Below are 19,404 nucleotides of genomic sequence, written 5' to 3' on the forward strand. Positions count from 1 at the left end.
CTCGTTTCTCAACAGCCGCGCGGTAGATTTTCCTTCCGCGACGCGGTTCGCTCCGTCGAGGACTTCTCCCGTCTCCCACGTCCCGCGATTCCTAAATAAATCTCCGGCCGCGCGATTTCAGCGCGATTTCAGCGCGACCGGATCGAGCAACTCGATCGAGCGAAAACGGACGAAAACGGAACCCGATAGACCTTGAATTATATCTCGCGAGGCTCGCTGTTGCAATTTCGCATCGACGAAGAAATATTCGGACTAAACACACGTTTGAAACGGACGCTCGTTCATCGCCTTCGGCACGCGCCCAACAAGATGGATCGTGCGCGAGCACTACGAACGGCCGCGGCGAAACAAGGGTGAGCAGAGACGAGACGGTGGAGAGCAGCGAGCAAAAAGCAGAAAGGGGACGGGGACGGGGACGGGGACGGGGACGGTGCACGAGCAAAACGGCGAAACGATGCATCCGTTCGTGGCGGATCATCGATACCAATTGTACGCGCTTATTTACAATTTATGTAGAATTTTGCCAATTGTGTCGCGAAACGTATTTGTCAACGGCGATCGTACCAGTTTCATTTCATTGCTTAGAAAAAAATAAATTTTTCACGTCCTCGTTATCGTCGACACCAGCCAGCGATAAAATACGATCGAGCGTTTCTCCAGAATCGGATCGACCTATTTATTTTACTCGGGGCCCGTCGCGACTCCGGTATACCGGACAGTTTCGTAGAAATCGTTGCACCGATCGAGAAACTTTTTCTCCAGCAAACGGGGCGAGCGCGTCCTGCCCGCGATTCGTTTCCGCAAATAGTCGCCGTTAGTCCCAATCGAGCATCTCGTAAATTTCCATTCTACGGAATACCATTACGGAGAAGATTGGCAAACGGTTATACGGCTAAATTAGAGCCGATCCGATTGAGAATACGCGGAAGAGCGAACGATCCGTAGTTGCGCGGTGAGTCAAAATCTATTTTTAATTGTCCAAGAGAAAGTGTGACTATTACGTGACTATATACGCGATAACGTTCGCTATACGACAGCGCTCTCGAAACGATCGATCCGTCGAAATATTTAGACGTTGCGGAGCGCGGTGGAAGGAAGAGCGTCGAAGAAAACGAACGAAAACGAAAACGCGATACATGGAAGAAGGATAAAACACCGATTCGAATTATCCGACACGCGTATTCTTCGTTCGTACACCTATTCCATACCGATCGTCGTTTCAAACGTTTAACCGGAATCGATGGGGAACGACGGACCGTATCTCGAGACTCGCGAGCCTATGGAAGCCTATGGGAACCTATACGCGTAGCCGAGGGAAGGGCAGGAGGATCGCGTGTTGTCACCGAGGCCTGTAACCGAAACATTCTCTATTTGACTTTGAAGTTTACCGAGGCGGTGACATCGGTGCGGCTATAGCGATGCAAATGAACCAGTCCGTGGTTTCTATGGCGTTCGCAGGCCTTCTATGGCCCGGGGTCGAGATACGAGAACTCTGGGAACCGACCGACCGGCTTCCGACGGTAATTTACGCTGGTTGTCGCGCGACGTCGACGATTTTCACCGGAGACTCGAGAATTTCGGAAAGGGAAAACACTTCGAGGTGTCTCCCGTTTGCCTCGGGCCGCTCTCGAAACTTCGGTTTTCTTTCCGCCGCCATCTCGTCGGCCGGAAAGCCGACGATAGCGGCAGCTCGGTGGTTCGTTTTTCAAAAATTCCTGTCACGACGCGGCTTCCGATTCGGATCCCTCCGAGTTTTCTCGACTCGTCGCGTCGGCTCGTTTCTGTTTCGTCCGTACTTTTCGGCGCGCCTGCCGCCTCTTCTGCCTCTTCTGCCTACCTGCGCCGCGTTGCTGGTGGCCGAGTTTCGCGTGCCGTTAACCTTGAATCCGGATTTAACGGCTGCGTTTATGCTAATACGCCGACTCGTCGAAGAAATCGCAGCGCGCAACCGGGAACACGAAGCCGTTCGTCCGTTCGCCCGTTCGCCCGTTCGCCCGTGGACCTTTTTATCCCGCGGGACCACCGTGAACGCGAACTAACGACAATCGGTAGGGAAACCCTCGCGAACGCGGTTCGCCAAAGTAACATGCAACTCGTCCCGCCTCTGCTTCATTTTAAATGCATCGCGGTAGCATGTTAGACGATAATTGATCGTAAAAGACGATTAAGACCGTATGCAAATTTTGCGTAATTCCGTGACTCCGCCTCGCCCCGCCGAGCCTCGCTTCGAATCTTTCTTTTTCCGAATCGTTCGGCGATCGCGGATAATGATAACCGACGATCGCTCCGATTATTCGATCGTCTAATATGTATACGCGCGTATTACGGCGGGACGGTGCTTCGCGTTCTGTCCTGAAAACGTTTCGTCTCGTTCGATCCCTGTTAGCGCGAACGATCGTTTACCTCGCGACTGCTTATTTTCTTCGACGAAGCTTTTTAGCATCTCGGTCGCGTCGCGTCGCGTCGCGTCGCGGTCGAGCTCGCTGTTATTTTTCGAACGGCCGAAAGATCGAGCGTGGCGCGCGTGGGCCGATTTCGACGTGCCGGAAGAGAACGAAAATCGAGAAGCCGTTCGAGGAATTCGTACGCGCCCGATGGTTACGCGGAAGGGAGAAATTCCAGGAAGCGTTCGATACGGATACGGCGTCCGATCGACTCTCGGATAAACAATGTCGCGAAGAAACGAACAACCGGTCGCGTCTGTGCCACCGCGCGCTCCTCGATCTTGTTCCTTCGATCACCTTAGACTTATCTCGTCGCATGAATAAAACATGAAAACGGTATCGATGGAAATGATCGACTTCCTAAAACCCGTAAGCCAATTTGCCGTCACGCGTTATTAAGCCAACAGGCGCTTACACCCGGAGCGATTCGGGCAGATTTTTATTTCGATCCTTGTTGGAATAAAACCGTGCTCGTCGTTTTCGCAAAGACGAACAAAGTTCTACGAATCTGTCGCGAATCTACGAACCGTCCGCGACGATCCTATCCTAGGAATGCGCACGCGCGTTAAATAATTACGGTCGTCTCGACGTTCGATCGAACGCGGTTCCGGATCGAATTTAATTACCACGCTCGGATGGATCGCCGCACTCTTCTCTCTTTCCTTCCTCGTTCGCTGCACCGGCAATTTCCTTTTTCAAACGCCGCGGTTTCTTTTCGTTCGGCGAGAAAGTGGATTATTCGTATCGACCTTTCCAAATAGGTGCCGCTCGTGTAGCAATTTGGGCTTTATTTTTTCGCGGTTCCGCTCGTTGTCGCGACAAGGGGCGCGACATCGACGAACCGCGTCGAAAAGAAACGGAACGTTCACTCCGCGGTTGTCTTTGCGGTCGCGATGTTCCGGCAACGACGACAGCGGTCGAAAGATTTATAATCGCGTCGCTACACCGTACCGTGTCCGAGGCGGTTTCAACGAAGAAACTCGCCGTCGGTTATCGTTTTCTAGATCCTTCCCAAAAAAGATTCGAACCGCTCGTCGATTTACTCGACGGTAATTACGGTCGTACCACGGACGTCGCGTCGGATGTTTGCCCTCGGCGAAATCGATGTTCGATTCGACTCGAGTTTTCAAAGAGATTCGTTTGAATTCGTTAATTTCCTGCGCTAAAACGCCGAGGTATTTTTATCGAAATAAAATAAAAATAAATCCGTGAATAAATCGATCGGATACACCCGATCCGGCCTATCGCGAGATGCATAATTTAAATTTCTCTTTCCGTTGTTTCTCCAGGATCCTCGCGTACAAATTTTCGACCGCGGAAGGTTAAAAATCGCCCATTTCGGTCGCGACGATCGATGGATCGTTTCCGAAGCGCGAATCGAGTCTTCTCTCTCGGCGACGACTTTTCCTCGAGAAAAAGGTTCCGAGAACACCGATCATCGGGGAACTCCGTTCGGTTGCTCGCAGGAAATCGTTGCGCAAAAATGTCTTACGGTACCGTGCGTATTTCCAAGGAACGAGCGCGATAACGTCGATACGGGGTGTCGACGCGTACACGCGACCACGGCGCGGTGACGGATGGAACCGTCGTGCCTCGCGCGACGCCGGCTGGAACGACGCGTTCGAAGGTGCCACAATCGGGCGACGATAAGGTGCTAACCATGGTTCTCGGTTTCTCGCTCTTGTCCCGGTCGTCGACGCGTCGCGCCGCCTCGAGTTAGCGGGCTGTACGGCTACCGCTCTGTCGTCGCCTCGTTCGCGACACGCGCGCGCGCGCGCCTACTTAATAAATTGGCGTGGAACGACGAGCGCCATTGTGTCCGCGTCGCTCGTCGCGGGCGTAATTTCCATTCGACGTACGGGCGAAGTCGCTCGCGGCCGATAGCCGTCCGAATCGTTCGATATTTCCGGACCCATTGTTCCGTTACGATCGGCCTACGAAAAGTTCCGGTTTTTATAGGATTCCGACGATTCGGCTTGGAAAAGGTTCGCCGTCGAACGCGGCCGTCGTTTTCGAGGACGATCGATGCTCCGGGAGATGCGAATCTTTTCCAAGAAAGCCGATAAGGACGGTAGAATGGCATCGAAAGGTCGTTCGTCGTTTCGTATTTGCATCGTAAGCGAGAACGTCGAAATTGGGACCAGCGTTCAGCGACGCGCGGACCTATCGTAATTCGCAACTCCTAAACGATCGATCGATACCGTCGACGCGCCGACAGCTAGACACGACTCTATCTTGTCCCGGAACGAAGAACTTCCGTCCGAAGTCGAATCGTCCGACGGCCTTCGTTTCGTATCGTCGATCGTGCGAACGTATTAAAAATGAAGTCGAAACCTCGCGGTCCCATTATCTTCCAGCGTCGAATGAAAACGGGACCTTCGCGCGGGAGCCTCGATTTCTACGATTCGCGGCGCCGCATATATCGCGATAACGAAGGCAATTCATTCGTTTATTCGGCGCGTCGGTTTCGTGTAGGAGTAAGACATTACGGGCCGGTCGGTGGCCGGTCGGTGGCGCGTACTCGGCTCTCGACGCGCGACGGTTGCGCGGTCGCGACCGACCGAAAAATCAAAATGTGCGCCGACGGGCGTGGGCGAAAACACGCGTCGAGACGCGTTTCTTTTCTCGCCGACTGCCCACCCGCGCAACGTCCACGGTCGCGCCGCGCGGCTCCTCGAGTCGAGACGCTGCCTCTCCGCGACAGAAAGACTGCGAATTGCGAGTCGCGGCCGGGAGTGATTCATGCACCCTACGCGTTCTTCCGTCGCGAAGGGCGACGTCCGATTTTTGCGCGAGCGATACCGAGAAACCCGAGAGAAGTTTCGCGTTTCACAATGGCCAAGCTCCTTCCAATTTCGCGTTCTCGAACGATCTCTTAGCCGGGGTAACGACGTCCGCGAGAACGCGATCGGTACGTACGCGTGTTCCAGTTGCGTGAACGGCCGAAAAATCCGTCGATCCGATTCTAGATAAAGGAGCCGAGCGCGTTTACCGAGAGAAAAATATGCGAACGGATCGTCGGAGTCGCGAGCGATTCTAGTCTATTTCGAAGAATCTCGAAACAAACACCGTTTCGGCACGATTATCGAGAGACGGAGCGAACGCGTCGATGCGGCTGCCGTATCGAGCGAGAAACACCTTTTACCAGATTCCGTAGTCGATAAAACCCGCAGGATTAAGATCGTAAAATGTTATTATCTCCCCGGGAACGAAGCTCCGATATACGACGCGAGCGCGATGAACGAGTCTCGAGTCGAAAAATCGAACGAGGGGAGAACGGTGCCTCGAGAATCGAACGAGGACGAGGGGAAGACTCGTTCGCGATCGCGACGCGTCTCGCCGCCGACGCGCCGAGTACGCGAACGAACCGCGTTTCGATATAACCCGTTCCAATCGTTCGTTCCAGCCGTTTTCGTCCCCGATCTCTCTGCCGGAATTTTTCTCGAACGCGGCGGATCGTGGATTACGGAATCGATGAAAATCGGTAACGCGCGAACGGCCGCGGCTGTATCGTCGACGCGCGAGCTTGTCTGCTCGCACACGCGTGCGAGAGAGCCCTCCGGACGGGTACACGATTTTCCAATATTTGCTCGTTCCCGCGAATCGATCGAAGAAGCGGACCGACTGGGTCGGTACGTTCGTTCCGGTGCATCCCACCTAGAAGGCGATTAATTGGCTCGAGGTGGTGGAACCCGAGCGACCCGTTGGCTCGCAAGGTTTGTTCGGCCTAAACCTAAACCTAAAAACCTAAACCTAAACCTAAACCTAATCCTAAACCTAAACCTAAACCTAAACCTAAACCTAAACCTAAACCTAAACCTAAATACCTAAACCTAAACCTAAACCTAAACCTAAACCTAAAATTAAAATTAAAAAAAAAAACCTAGACCTACATTTAAATCGAAACTTAAAGCCATAGCGAGACGAACGCGGCGCGCACGTCCAACGAATTCGAGCAGCTTCGGACACGAACGCGGTCTCGCATGCCGGCTCGTCGTGGGCGTTTGCACCCGGTAGTTGTCGAACGGTTGCTTTCTTCCACGGTTCGTTAAATCGTCTCGCCTCTCGTTTCATTTCCTCCGCTACTTTATGTACTCGGCGTTCTTTCGATCGCGATGGAACGTGCTTCGCGAGACTCCGAATATTATCCGTTATCTTTCGATCGAGAGATACCCGCAGGTACACGCGCAGCGTATACGAGATCACGGTGGTCGAAAAGCGCGCAGGGATGCGTCGCGGCGTTCGCAGACCCCGACCCACGGCCGCTCGAAATGGGTTTCGACTTTTCGTCGTCGACTCGGCGATAGTCCAACTTCTTCGAAGTCGTATCGCTCGCGATCGTCTTAGGGAATTTTCATTTTGCACGAGGATGCGATCTCGTCGAAAGATAAAGAAGAAGAAATCGAAGAGGAAAGAGGATTTGGAAGAACGTTGGAGCAGAGTGGAAAAAGATTTTCGGTAGATCGAAGCCGAGATGTCGCGAGACGCGCGGACATGGAGAGCGAGATCGAGATTCTAGCGTATAATAAAGCCGCGGGACACCTTGCTCGTATCACCGTTTCTCCGACCGTACGGGATCGGTAAAAGAAGTCGGCGTCGGCGTCGACGTCGACGTCGGCGCATGCCGGGTAATGGGACAACTTGTTCGAGCAGTCGAGTATCCAGGTGTCACGGTGTCGTTTACAAGATGAGAGTAACGCAACCTCCGTCTCTCGATAGCTCCGCGTCCGACACCGAGACCCGCCCTCTCGGGACGGCGGCCGGGCGGAGGAAGTTTCGACGTATTTCGAGGGAATCGGGTTCGGCTCGTCTCGCCGATCTCGAACTCGCGCATCGATCGTTATTTTATGCAAGTTGTACGAAATCGATTTGCGAGGAACGGAGGAAGAGAGGAAAGAGGAAAGAGGAAAGAAAACTGCGAACGAGGAGACCCTTATCGCGCCAGTTAAACGCATCCGCGTTTATACATCGATCCGGACAAATAACGTCGACCTATTTGCCGGGACTGGTTCGAAAAGTCGATCGAACTAGAATTTCTCGTTAATATTCGATCATCGAGAGGCTTTTATTCCGCGAAATCCGATTAATCGGTAGAACCTGGACGCGCTACTCGTCCGATCGGGCGAGCGGAAACGTTTCGCGGCGATCGCTCCGTCGCGATAAGCGCTTTCGCGTATCGCGTATCGCGATTCCGATTCGAAGATTTTCACGGAATCGTCCGATTTCTTCGATAAAGCTACAGCCGATCCTCGATCGACCGATCGCGCGTTAATTTACATCTGAAAATGGATCGTCGAGCCGCTCGTGGAGGAATCGTTGCTCGTTTTATCGTTCCGGCTCTCGAGCTCGCGAGCTCGTCTTCGATCTCGTTCGGAATTCGCGTTCGCTTAAAAATGACCGCGGATCGCGGTTAAATTATAAGGGAGAAAACATCGATTCGGTAAATGGAAAGGAACGATCCAGCCGCGACCGGCTTTGCTCGGAAAAGAGACGCCGGGTACAACGAAACTGCTAAAAAATCCGGGAACTCGTCGGATTCGAACATCGAACATCGAACATCGTCCATCGCCGCGTCGAACGTCGACCCGCTCCGGTCGATTCGTTTCTCACAGTGCAACGACGATCGTTGCCGTGCAACTAAGCCGAGTAATCGCGCAACGTTAGAGGCCATCGAGAACCGTTTAAAAAGCTGAATAAAATTGCTATTATTACCGGAGGCAATCTTCTCGTAACATCGACGAAACCGAAGCTAGATGCGGTTTCTTGTACGAGCCGGGACCTGGAACCTGAAACGGTCGCGCCGCGTTTTCCCAGCCGTAGCCCTGCCAACCGTCGATCGCCGATCGCCGATCGCCGGTCGATATTTCACCGCGGGCCCCCGGATAATGTACGTTAATCGCGAGCCATTTACATTCGAGTCGAACACGCGGTCTACAATATCGCCGCTATCGGCTGTTCATTATTTCATAAATAACGTTTCAATTAATGCACGAGCACCGCGCGCGTTTGCAAACTTTCCGGATTTTACGAGAACCGATCGACCAACTTTTTCCCGCGATCCCATAAATTTTCAAACACCGGAGACCGTACGCGTTTATGCGAATCCGCCGTTTCGCAGGCCGTCTCGCAGGGAAATGGTAAACTCGCGAGACGGAGACGGCAAACTTGAAAATGCTAGCGTTACGAGATGGAAATGGTAAACTCGCGAGATCGATCGGAAGCGCGGACCGGTAGAATCGGCGCACGTTCGTCGCTTCCCGTTACGCATATTTCTGCTTCTTCCACTCGCTATTTCGAAAGTTGTATTTATCGTATCCGGACAAGGTTGAAACGATTAACGCGGGTGCTATCTTTGGACGCGGGAACGAGGTACCATGTTTTCTACGAAGGGTTGCTCGTCCAGGAGAGAAAGTTTCCACATTTTCTGTCGTAGGTGGACGTTCTTTCGCGCGGACGGCGATACGGTTTCGCGATTACTTTCACTTTACGCGGAGAGAAGCTCGCCCTCCCGCCTCTGTCTCCGTCGCGAGTCGGCGTCCACCTTTGTTCGCGGAACGCGACGACGCGCGTCGAATTCCCAATTTCTCGCAAAACCCTCGTTCTGCTCGAACTTGTTCGCGTCGGCGCGACGGAGAAGCGCGAATCGACGAATCGCGGGAAAACCTTTCGCGATTACGAGCGGTAAATACCCGAACCCAGCCGGAAGTCGCGTTTCTTCGAATTTGAAATTTTATCGATCCGTTATCGACGTTCGTCCATTCGAGAAAATACGAACGCGCGACGCATCGAATATTTCACGGCGAAGAAGTACCTGGGTCCGAATCGACGTCCCCCTTTTCCTGCGGTTCCTCGAGTCGCGCGTTACCGTTGGCAAGCTCTCGCAGTCGTTCACAGAAAGCGCGGGAGTATACGATACATCGGCCTGTGCTCGAGCGGAGATTTCGCGAGTCTCCTTTGAAGAGACCGTCGCGCGTCGTGCCCGTACGAGGAACGCGCGTCTTCCGTTTTCGTTCGTGGAACGCGTAACGAGCGAACGCCCGACTCGAGACGTCCGCGTTCCGTGGTCCCGTCTCGCCGCGTCCCCCGTCCCGCGACCCTTCGCGTAGGAACGCGCGGACGGCATTCCGGGGCAATGCGTATCGTCGATAACGAACGATAAGCGAGGACCGACCGGGATAAACGAGACACCGGTGCCGGTGTCGATGCCGCTGCCGGTGCCGGTGCCGCTGCCGGTGCCGGGTCCCGCAGCTGTGCCCCCCTGTCCTCCGCCAACGACAACTCGATCACCGACCCTGGAAAAACTCCGATAACGCTGCGCGACGTCTGTTACCGAACGCGCCTCCCGCCTCTACGCTCGTTATCGACGAATTCCTACCGGCAACAACTCGCGCCGCGCTACTCACCGTGAGCCGTGCCCGCGTACGTACGCTTCGAGTCGATCGGATGATCCAAAATTATGTGCCTAATCCGCTTACGATTACGCGGGCAGCCGGTCTTGGTTTTACAGAGCCGCGGCGCGGGAACCGCCTACCGCCTACCCTCGTCGATCCGCTCCCGTTCCCGCTCCCGATCCCGTTCCCGTTCTCCATCCTCGTCGAACGTCGAACGGGTTATCGTCGCGCGAGGATTCGAGCGATTCACGAGCGGGGGCCGGGTCGATCGAGCCGACGCACCAAACTGGATTCGACGCTCGCGGGCGCGAACCCGAAAAATAAATCGAACTTAGGATCGGCAAATGGTCGATAGGTCGACAAAAATACATCGGCGTCCTTAAATTTTGTCGATCCCCCGAGCGGATTAAATTTTCCAGCGATGCGAACGATCCGAATTTTAAGTAATTCGGAACCGGCAAATAAATCCCAAGATGCGAATGAACGACTGATTCGCGCGATTTAAAAGCGAAGAAGGAGGAACGGGGCAAGACGACTTTGCCGCGTTCTCGAAAGTTGCATCGAGCTACGCGGTCGGGGTCCAACCGTCGTTGAAACGGACAGGAACGAGGATAAAATATCGATCGCTCCTAGTTCGGCAGCGTTCGCTATCGCGAGTCGCGCACGAGCACGCGCGAAACCTCGCGTAAACCGTAAACCGCAACCGGTAAGCCGTGAGTCGCAAGGAGTCCGATTTCCGAATCGCTCGGGCGAATTCGACGCGCGGCGTTCGGGTTCCCGCTCGAAATGTAATTCCCGACCATTCTATCAGGCGAGAAGGCGTGTTTGCACGGTGCGAGAGGCGTCGCGGCTTCGGGACGGACCAATCGATGATTTCTCGAGAGTCGTTAACGCGCGTAGCGAACGATACTCCGAGCGGCGCGGCGCGCGGCGTACAGGCGCCGCTGTCCGACGAGCGACAGAACAGAATAATTGCTCTCGATCGGAAGGAACCGTGGGCGCGCGAGATCGAGATCGAGATCGAGACGAGACGACGCGACGTTGTCCTCGCATTCCTTCGATCCGCCTTCCGTGCTCGAGCACCGGAAAACCCGTTAACGGCCGTTACACGCCGATTCCGCCGGTTTAATTGCTCGTCTATCCACCAGCGGATCGCGAACGAGATAAGCCGTGCAATCTCATTGTTCGATCTCCCACCGGTCTCTCCTATAAATCTTGTCGCTTCGTTCTCGAATCGAGCGCATTTCTAATTTGTCCGCCGTGGGAACCGTTCCATCGACGCGACGGCGGAACGCGTTTTCGTCGACGAGAAACGCGTCGAGCAGGCTATGCCGCACCGACGTATCCATTTGCTCGGGTTGATCCGGAATTTAACAGCAACATCTCCGAACGCGTTACTTTCGATCGACGTTCGAAACGTCGCGTCGCGATTCGGCTCGAAAACTTTTAACGTCTCCTCGGGCGTCGGATCTCGTCGAGTCCCAGTTAACGAACGCTTCCTCTCCGTTGGACGACGACGATGGAGCAATTCGTATCGACGCATGTTCCGATAAAGTAAGATCAAGTGCGAGAGATTTTCTGCGGAAGAAAACTACCTGTCGCCTATCCGTTCCTACAGAATAGTTCGACGAAGCAGAGGCTCGATGTTTCGGCTAACCGAAAACTTTCGGTAATCTCCGTATTATTATAAACCGATGGTCGCATCTTATTTTACGCAAGCTCGATTCGACCGAGCAAATATCAACGAACGACCCGTTCCGATCGTTTTCCGTTGACTTCGCGCGAACGATCTCCGAGGCGATAGCGAAGCTATATCGCGTCACGATCGTACCAGGGACGATCGTCCAACCGAGGCAGAGCCAAGGGACGCGAGTACTTCGGGTGTCCCCTTACCTGGAACGCGCGCTTCGGAAAGTTTGTTGCGAAACAACGAACTCGGTCGAGTTACAGCGAGCGCGAGCAGTCTGTCGCGAGTCGCGATCCCGATCCCGATCGAAGGCGGACCCGCCTCTTCGGTAGGTCAGTGCCTGTCGACCGCGGGTGTAATTGGCGTCGATCGGAACGCGCCGAGATAAGATATCGGTTCGCGACGTTATCGCGGTCGTCCGTGTGACGCAACGTGGTAGTCTCGTTTGAACCGAAACGCCGGCGTTTAACTCTGCCCTCGTTACCGTTATCGGCAAATCTTAAAGATCGATCCCCAGTCCGTCGCAACGCGTCGCGCCGATCGTCTCGGCTCCCCCTTGGAACGTCGATTCGCGACAGCGTCGCATTTTTATGCCGCCGTCGACGTTGATCGGACCGATTCGACTCTCCGCGTATTCTTTTATTTTCGTGTCGGAACGTTCGGCATCGGCAGCAGTGCGGGTAGAATTGGCAGCGATACAGGTGTCGTTATTAATTATACTTTTCGACGTTTGCCACCGGACGTTGTTCCGTATCTCTCGATTGTCCCTTCTTCGTCGCTTCTTTCGATTTACGCGATAGCCCGTAAACCACAGATCTCTCCGACATCTCCGACATCTCCGACAAAGAGTCGGGTCGTTCGGTCGAATTTGAAAAAAGCTCGTTCGTTTTCAGGGGCGTTCGTTCGGCGGAACATTTAACCTAGAAATCCAAACTGCCGGGCATCTTTTCCCGACACCTCGGCTCTTCCGTAGCCGCGGTTGAAGCGATTTTACGCGTCGCGTCGCGCCGAGTTCCGCAGCGGGTCCGAGCGTCGCAATAAGGGAGAATTGCGTGTTGTCGACAGATCGGCGTAGGAGCCATGTCACCGGATCCGTGCCACGGATCGCGAGAAATCGGCGTAGAACCGGGAGAATCGGATCGCCTGCCGGACACGCTTCGGATCGAGTGAAACGGAGGAGGACGCGGATCGATCGACTCAACGAGGACGAGAGATCGGCCCGGCCCAGGTCCGGCCCAGGTCCGGCCCAGCAGCTCGCAACCTACGGCCTCCCCGCTGGCCCGGCCAGCTACTATGCGAATTGAAGCTCTCGGCATCCTCGTCGCGGTAAGTTTGTCAAACGGTTTGTTCCGCGAACTCGTTCGCCCGCTCGCCCGCTCGCTCGCGACTAGATTCCGATAATGGAACCTGTTCCGCAGCTGCGCCGGCCGGATCCTTACCAATTTCCGAGGGAAATCGTTTCTCGAAAATTTCCAACGCCCGTCGCGAGTCTCGTTCGAGAATCGTCGAAAGATCCGATTCGAACGCGGCGCGCGCCCACTTTCTCGCGATCTCGCGACGAAATTCGTCGGGTGCGTCGTATCGGCGACGTCGGAGCCGCGCGGGAGACCGATACGCTTCTATTTTGGTAAACGTCGAACGTATCGCGACGAATATCTAATTCGAGATAGGTAGGTACAGATTCGTCTCGACGATAACGCGAACTCTCGGTAACGCTGTCGAGAATTTCGAGGCACCCCGGTACGAGTCGACGCGATCGGCTCGCGTCGCTCCGCGAGAACCGTATTTTGAAATATTCTCGTCCGGATCGCGCGCATCGTCGATATTTTCGACGATCGAAGCCCGAATAATCTTCGAGTTTTACGATCGACTTCGACGGAGAATACGTGGTATATAACCTCGATTCGTCGATGTTCGGACGTCGAAGGGAACGAGCGGTGAAAAATGAAGACGACACCGCGCGACGCGTCGCGAGAACCTGTTCCACGAAATCGTCGACGGATTATGGACACCGATACGCGTTTCCCGTTCGAGCAGCCTGGCCTGCCGATAGATTCCCGCAGGCCATAGGCCACGGGCCCGTACACCGCGGAGCACGGACGTTCGCTCGACGAAACGACGGTGGTCTCGGTCGTTGACGGTTCGCGAAACTCGTAACGGTGTATCGGCTCGATCGGCACGCGTTCGAACGACGCTCTTTGGCGCGCTGCTGCGACAGCGAGTGCCGCGTGACCGGCATAGCGACGCGACGCGGACGATAATTACTCGTTAATAAAGACGGCCCGTAACTCGCCGGCCGAGGGAGTAGGTGTAATCGCCGTACCGTGAAACGACCGTGTCTCCGCGTATTCGTCGCCCGACGGCGACAGCTACGGAATACCGTTTCTTTTTTCCGGCACAGCCGACCGATCTCGTCGTTTTCGTCGTAATTTTCGTACGTTGCGATCGTACGTTGCGATCGTACGTTGGATCGATCCGTCGAAGAAACTAAAAGAGACCGTCGGCTTCCGCGATAAATCTTGTAAACTTCGTTCTGGTGGAACAATATTCGAGCAGCCATTTCAACGAGACAAGTCGGTCAAGGTTAAATTCCAGATCGATCCGTTCGACAAAAATAAAAACGATCGCTGGTTTCTATGTCCGACGAAAGAATCTGGACGTTATGGTGGCTGGTTGTACAAATTCTTATCGAACAGCTTTTTATTCCGCGAGGGAAACGGTATTGCGGTTGGAACACTTCGAACCGCGTGATTTTAAGCGATTAACGCCGGCGCGGCTCGGCTCGACTCGACTCGACTCGACTCGACTCGACTCGACTCGAGTCGACGGGGCGATCGTTCGTTCGTTTTCTCGACATTGCGAGAATATCGTAGATTTTTGCGGCGAAGATCGATTACCGCGGTGCAAATTAATAAATCCAGCCTTTCACCGTCGAGATTTCCAAGGCGATTCGCGAGTCGCGGCGCAGATTATGCTTAATGTTGCGCGGTTAGGCGTTACGAGCCGACGGCGCGATGCCGCGATGCCGCGATGCCGCGAATTCGCGGCGGGGTTAATCGAAAGTTCCGAAAACTGGTCTAGCAGGGGATTCCGATGTTCGAGCCGCGTTGCAAAGAGGGAGATCCCTGGTAACGGCGTTGATTTATTAGCAACGTTTGAGAAAACGGAATTTCGTCCCTGATTTATTCCGCGATCCTCGATGCTTCGGTGCCTCGGCGTATAAATAATCCTGAGCAACTTGGAAGAAATTTCGCACGAACTCGCAACAATTTTTATCGATCCATCCGCCGTGTTCGACAATTAATGTTTCGTAGCACCAGATTATCGGAGATAAGTGTCCATTAGCTATCGCTAGCTTCGATATTAATTTTCTAACGATAACGCGGACGCTCGTTAATGATTTCGCAGAGTTTGTCAACGAGTTGCTGCTAATTTTACCGCTTCCGGTCTTATCGCGGATTAATAATAACGCCGGAGTTTCGAATGTCCGAGCGACGACGGGACGATAAGAAGACGGGGACGGGTCCTATCGATTGCATCGGCGGACAGGCGATTCGGTTTAGAGCTTCCTCTTCGGCGTCTCGTCGAAACTGTACCGCTACGCCATCGTCCAGTTTCCTCGGATCGATTTCAGCCCGGAAGCCGAACGAAACGTCGCGTCGCGTCTCTTTCCACGGCTTTGCTCCCAGGCTCCCAGGCTACAGTTTATGGCCGATATCGAATACCAGTCTTATCTGGCCGACGCTGACTGCCGACGTACGAATATTTCGCGCGGATTAAAGCTCGATTCCCATCGTCGATCCACGCCCGACCGCCGAATCGCGTCGTTTCGAAGTCGCGGATTTCTCAACGTTTCTCTCGCGTTTTATTCGTTGGTTCGGAAGTTATCCCGCGTAACTTTTCACGGATCGTCCGTGGCAAATTGCCGTGTTCTACGCGGGAATCGTTCACCGCGTGTCCTTTGGTTCATTTATCCATCGAACGCGCGGGGAACGTTCTTGAAATGGTAGATCGTTGCGCCGCGATTCTGGTTTCGAGCGAAAACACGTATTCTCAAGCAACGATCGCGATTCCGAGTTAAGATCGGTTAACGCGTTAATCTTTTGCACGCTCCAACGGCGACCGTCCAGCGCCGTTTTCTATATATAGCATTTTTCAAAAGAAATTCTATCACGTTTGAAACGCCGTTAAAAATGTCGCGCGTCGGACGTGCGACAAAAAAAAATCGCGTAAATTTGAAACAAACCTTTTCTTCTTCGGGGTTAAACAACTTCGAGTACGAAAGATCGTTAACGTCGAACCAAAGACAACGAAGACCGTTTTGGACGCGAGAGCGAACGATCGGCGGTGGAAACGAATCGATATCGATACCGATACCGTCCCGCGATCTCGATAAACGGCGCCGGTCGCTTCGCTTCGCGTCGATCCTCGATGCCCCGCCCGTGGCTCGTCCGCGAATAATTTAATAATGTCGGATCAGCGGTGCGAGCACGCGGACGAACGCGGTAAAATCGCCGCGACATTAGCATGCTAATCGTTCTCTCGGCGCCGATGGTTGCAATAAATAATTCTGTTAACGCGGGGACAGGCTTGTATCCGCTACCGTTAGCCGCGCATCCCCGGGGCAGGAGCGACGACGGTCCGATAACTTTCTAGGTTTATGCGAGCCTGGGCTCGGGGCCGGCCGGGATCGGGTCGGGATCGCGAGGAAAAAACGGAGCCGATCCGTCGATTCCGGAGCCGATCGTGCAATAAATTACGTCGCGCGGCTGTATTTCATATCGGGTCGGCTCGCGTCTATCATTATCGGGATCTGCGATTATTTCCCCGTCCGTTTAAAAAGTCTCGATGTCGCCTAATGCCGGGCCGAGATTCCTTCGGGCTGTCGCGACGATAGCGGTCGTTGAATCGTGACCGAACGTAGCAGGTAAACGCCGCGCGCGCGCGCTACGAACTGCATTTCCTTGCCTCGGAAGCTGCCCCGGCGAACGCGATTTTATTCCTTTTCGACGAAGCGCGCGGGCAAATTTACGAACGTTTGTAAATGTTTGCGAGCATCGCGCGCTCGTTCGCGTCGCACGATTCCAGGGCGAAACTCGGTCTCGTTCGCGTCGCCGTTTGTCTCGCGCGAACAAGTACCTTCGTATTTTCCGCGGAATCGTAGAAACTTTCGCGTCGAAAACTCGGAGCGCGCGGACTGTACGAAGTCGGATATTTATTTCGCGAGTATTTATTAGGTGGTTCCGCTGAAAAATGCGCTCGAAAGAAAACGTTCGAGCGCCTATCGGCGGAAGAATCGAAGGCGCGACGCGGATACAATATCGCGCGGCGCGTACGAAACTCGGTCCGCGCGCAGCCGCTAATTGGTTAACGAGCCGATAACTCATAAAACCGCGCTGTTTATCAACGCAACGGCGTCGCGTTACACGTTCGAAACTTTCGCTAGAATTACGCGATTACCAAACCCGGGTTACGCGTATCTCGATAATACGGCGAACGGCTCGCCGAGTCGCGCGGCGGGTAATTTTACAAAGTCGAAACGTGTCGGGATCCGTCGATTTTGTTGCGAGCGGCGCGGCGCGGCGCGGCGACAACGCGGCAAACCGCGGCGTGTAATTTGTTCGTTAGACCAGCCTGTAATTTGTCCTGCAACGACAGCGATCCGCTAATTAATCGATCGATCGATCGCGAATAAATTGGAAGCGAGCGATCGAGCGTCCAGATATCGACGCGTCGAAGGGATCGCGGCGGATCTACGACGGAGATCGCCTCGCGGATCGAAGCGACGCTCGATCGCGTCGATCGAGCACGCGCGTAGCAACCGGTATTTTCGAAGCGTTCCTCGCGGTTTCGAAGCCGTCCGCCCACGCGCGCGCGCGCGCGCGTCTCGCGATCGACGAATCGCGAAATAAAGCGATCGTCGCGGCTATTATTCGCGCCGACGTTCGACGCCGAGACGAACCCAACGATCTCGATAATCGGCGCTCGCCGACGCGCGCGTACGCGTAGCTGGAACTGGTTCGATGGAACTGGTTTAAGGGAAATTAGAAGAATTAATTGGTGGCTCGGTGGAAAGTACTTCCTCGGAAAAATAGGGATAGTCGGTTAAGCGATCGTTGCCGGACCCGATCGTGTGTTTAATTAATTGCCGGCCGGCTACCCGTGGAACGAGGAAGCCCGGCTTTCCCGGTCTTTTATTTCGAACGAGTGTCTCTAGGTAGCAATTCGAAGCTGCGCGATACCATTTGTAAACGGCTCGTGGAAGCGCGGATTTCTGTTCGCTCGCCGAGAGTTCGCCGCGCGTCTACGCGATCGATGTTCGACGAAGGAAAAAAAGATTTTCGAAGAGCGAATAATTATTTTGTATTCGTTATTTTTATCGAGATTCGTTTAAATTCGTCGTTCGACCGAGGATTTTTCGAAGCGGCGTTCGTGCGCTTCTCTCGTCGCGAGCGATACCTTCGTTTGCCCGCGTATCTTCGACTTTAGAAGATCGGAACGGGCGGTTCCACGGGACTCGATAATTATCGGGACCGTAACGGAGGGTTCGCGCGCCCGTCTCGCGCCCTTCTCGCGCTCGTCTCGTGCTTTCCGCCTTCTCGCCTCCTACCTTTCCGCTTTCCGACGATTCGCCGAGTCGTGGGTGGATCGCGTTTTACCTCGAGCGCGTTATCTTCCGAAGGACTTCCGGATCGGCCGCCGAGATCGATCGGTACGCCGAGCCAAAGAATTCGTTCGTCGGGAAGCATCGCGCGCCGAAATCTTTCTTACAAGGAAAAGCAAGGATTTGTTTCGACTCGAAGCAACGAAGCAACGTTCGCGCCGAACAAGTTATCGCTTCGTCGATGGAACAACGCGATTGATGTTTTCGATTCGCGAGAAATAAACGACGAGGGGTTAACGGCGACGACGACGCGCTCGTAATTACGTAAAGTACGAAGAGCTCGAGCGACGCGCGGCGCGTCGCCTTCCAGTCGCGATTCCGGTCGGGAGTACTCGCGCGTACGTACAATCGATGCCTCGAAGCGTCGCGTTAACGGTCCGACGCGCGATCTATCGTCGGTAATCTTGACCGGAGGTTAACGAGAATCTCGTTGATATTTCAGTTACTCGATTGGCTACTATTTCCGAAGCGTCATCGTGATTACGCGTTGGCAAACGCGCCGGAGAGTATCGATCTCGGACGAACGGCGCGGCAAAGATGTTCTCTTCGACGAGGAATCGCGCGAACCGCCGGTTGACCTATACCGCGAACTATCGATTACAAGATGCTATCGGTAAGATGCTTGTACCGCGCGAATCGAATACAAGCGCGCTTCTACCAATCGCGAGCCAAATCGAAAGCTGTCGCTTCCAGTCGAACATCGATTCGCGACATCCGACGCGCCGCTTCGGTCGACCTTATCTCCGACGGGCAAACTCGAAGCGTTGCCTTCGGAGATAGAAGACGATTCCGCTTCGGACGATATTGTATTCGAGCGAACCGGTAGCGCGTCGAACGCTGCGTCGGTTCGATTCGGGCCTTCGGGGCGACGCGACCTAAAAGTTGCGCTTTCGAACTGTCCGCCCCGGATCTCGCCGCGTACGCGTCGGTCGCGCACGGGCGACGCTGATTCTTAACTAGAATTTTTTAAGTCGCCGCGACGTCGGCGCGGTAAACCCTGTTCGACGCATGTCCGCCGTACGCTCTACCTCGTACACTCGGATCGGTGTGGATCGAAGCGAGCTCGAGGATTCGTTGGTAAAACGAAGCGAGCCGTGACTCGAGTCGAGCGGGTCGACGTCTCGATGGGCAATGGGCAATGGGCAGGGCGCGCGTCGCGCCCAAGGTTCCAATTACCGGCGCCACAATTTTCTCACGTTACGATCGGCGTCGACGAGT

The 19,404-nt window shown here is 54.4% G+C and overlaps 1 protein-coding gene across 3 annotated transcripts in view; it reads left to right on the forward strand.

Annotated features, from left to right (window-relative positions):
• Positions 1–19,404, forward strand: part of LOC117221916 (uncharacterized) — a 75,596-nt gene that overhangs the window by 47,278 nt on the left and 8,914 nt on the right. The window contains exon 2 of one of the 3 annotated variants that reach the window (XM_033473238.2): positions 12,588–12,848. The exons of the other annotated variants lie outside the window; for them this stretch is intronic. Coding sequence (XP_033329129.1) covers positions 12,816–12,848 — 33 coding nt within the window. The 5' untranslated portion in view covers positions 12,588–12,815. The remainder of the gene's footprint in view (positions 1–12,587; positions 12,849–19,404) is intronic. 3 annotated transcript variants of the gene reach the window in all.

Source organism: Megalopta genalis, chromosome 4 (genome assembly GCF_051020955.1).
Source record: "Megalopta genalis isolate 19385.01 chromosome 4, iyMegGena1_principal, whole genome shotgun sequence".
NCBI classification, from domain to species: Eukaryota; Metazoa; Arthropoda; class Insecta; order Hymenoptera; family Halictidae; genus Megalopta; species Megalopta genalis.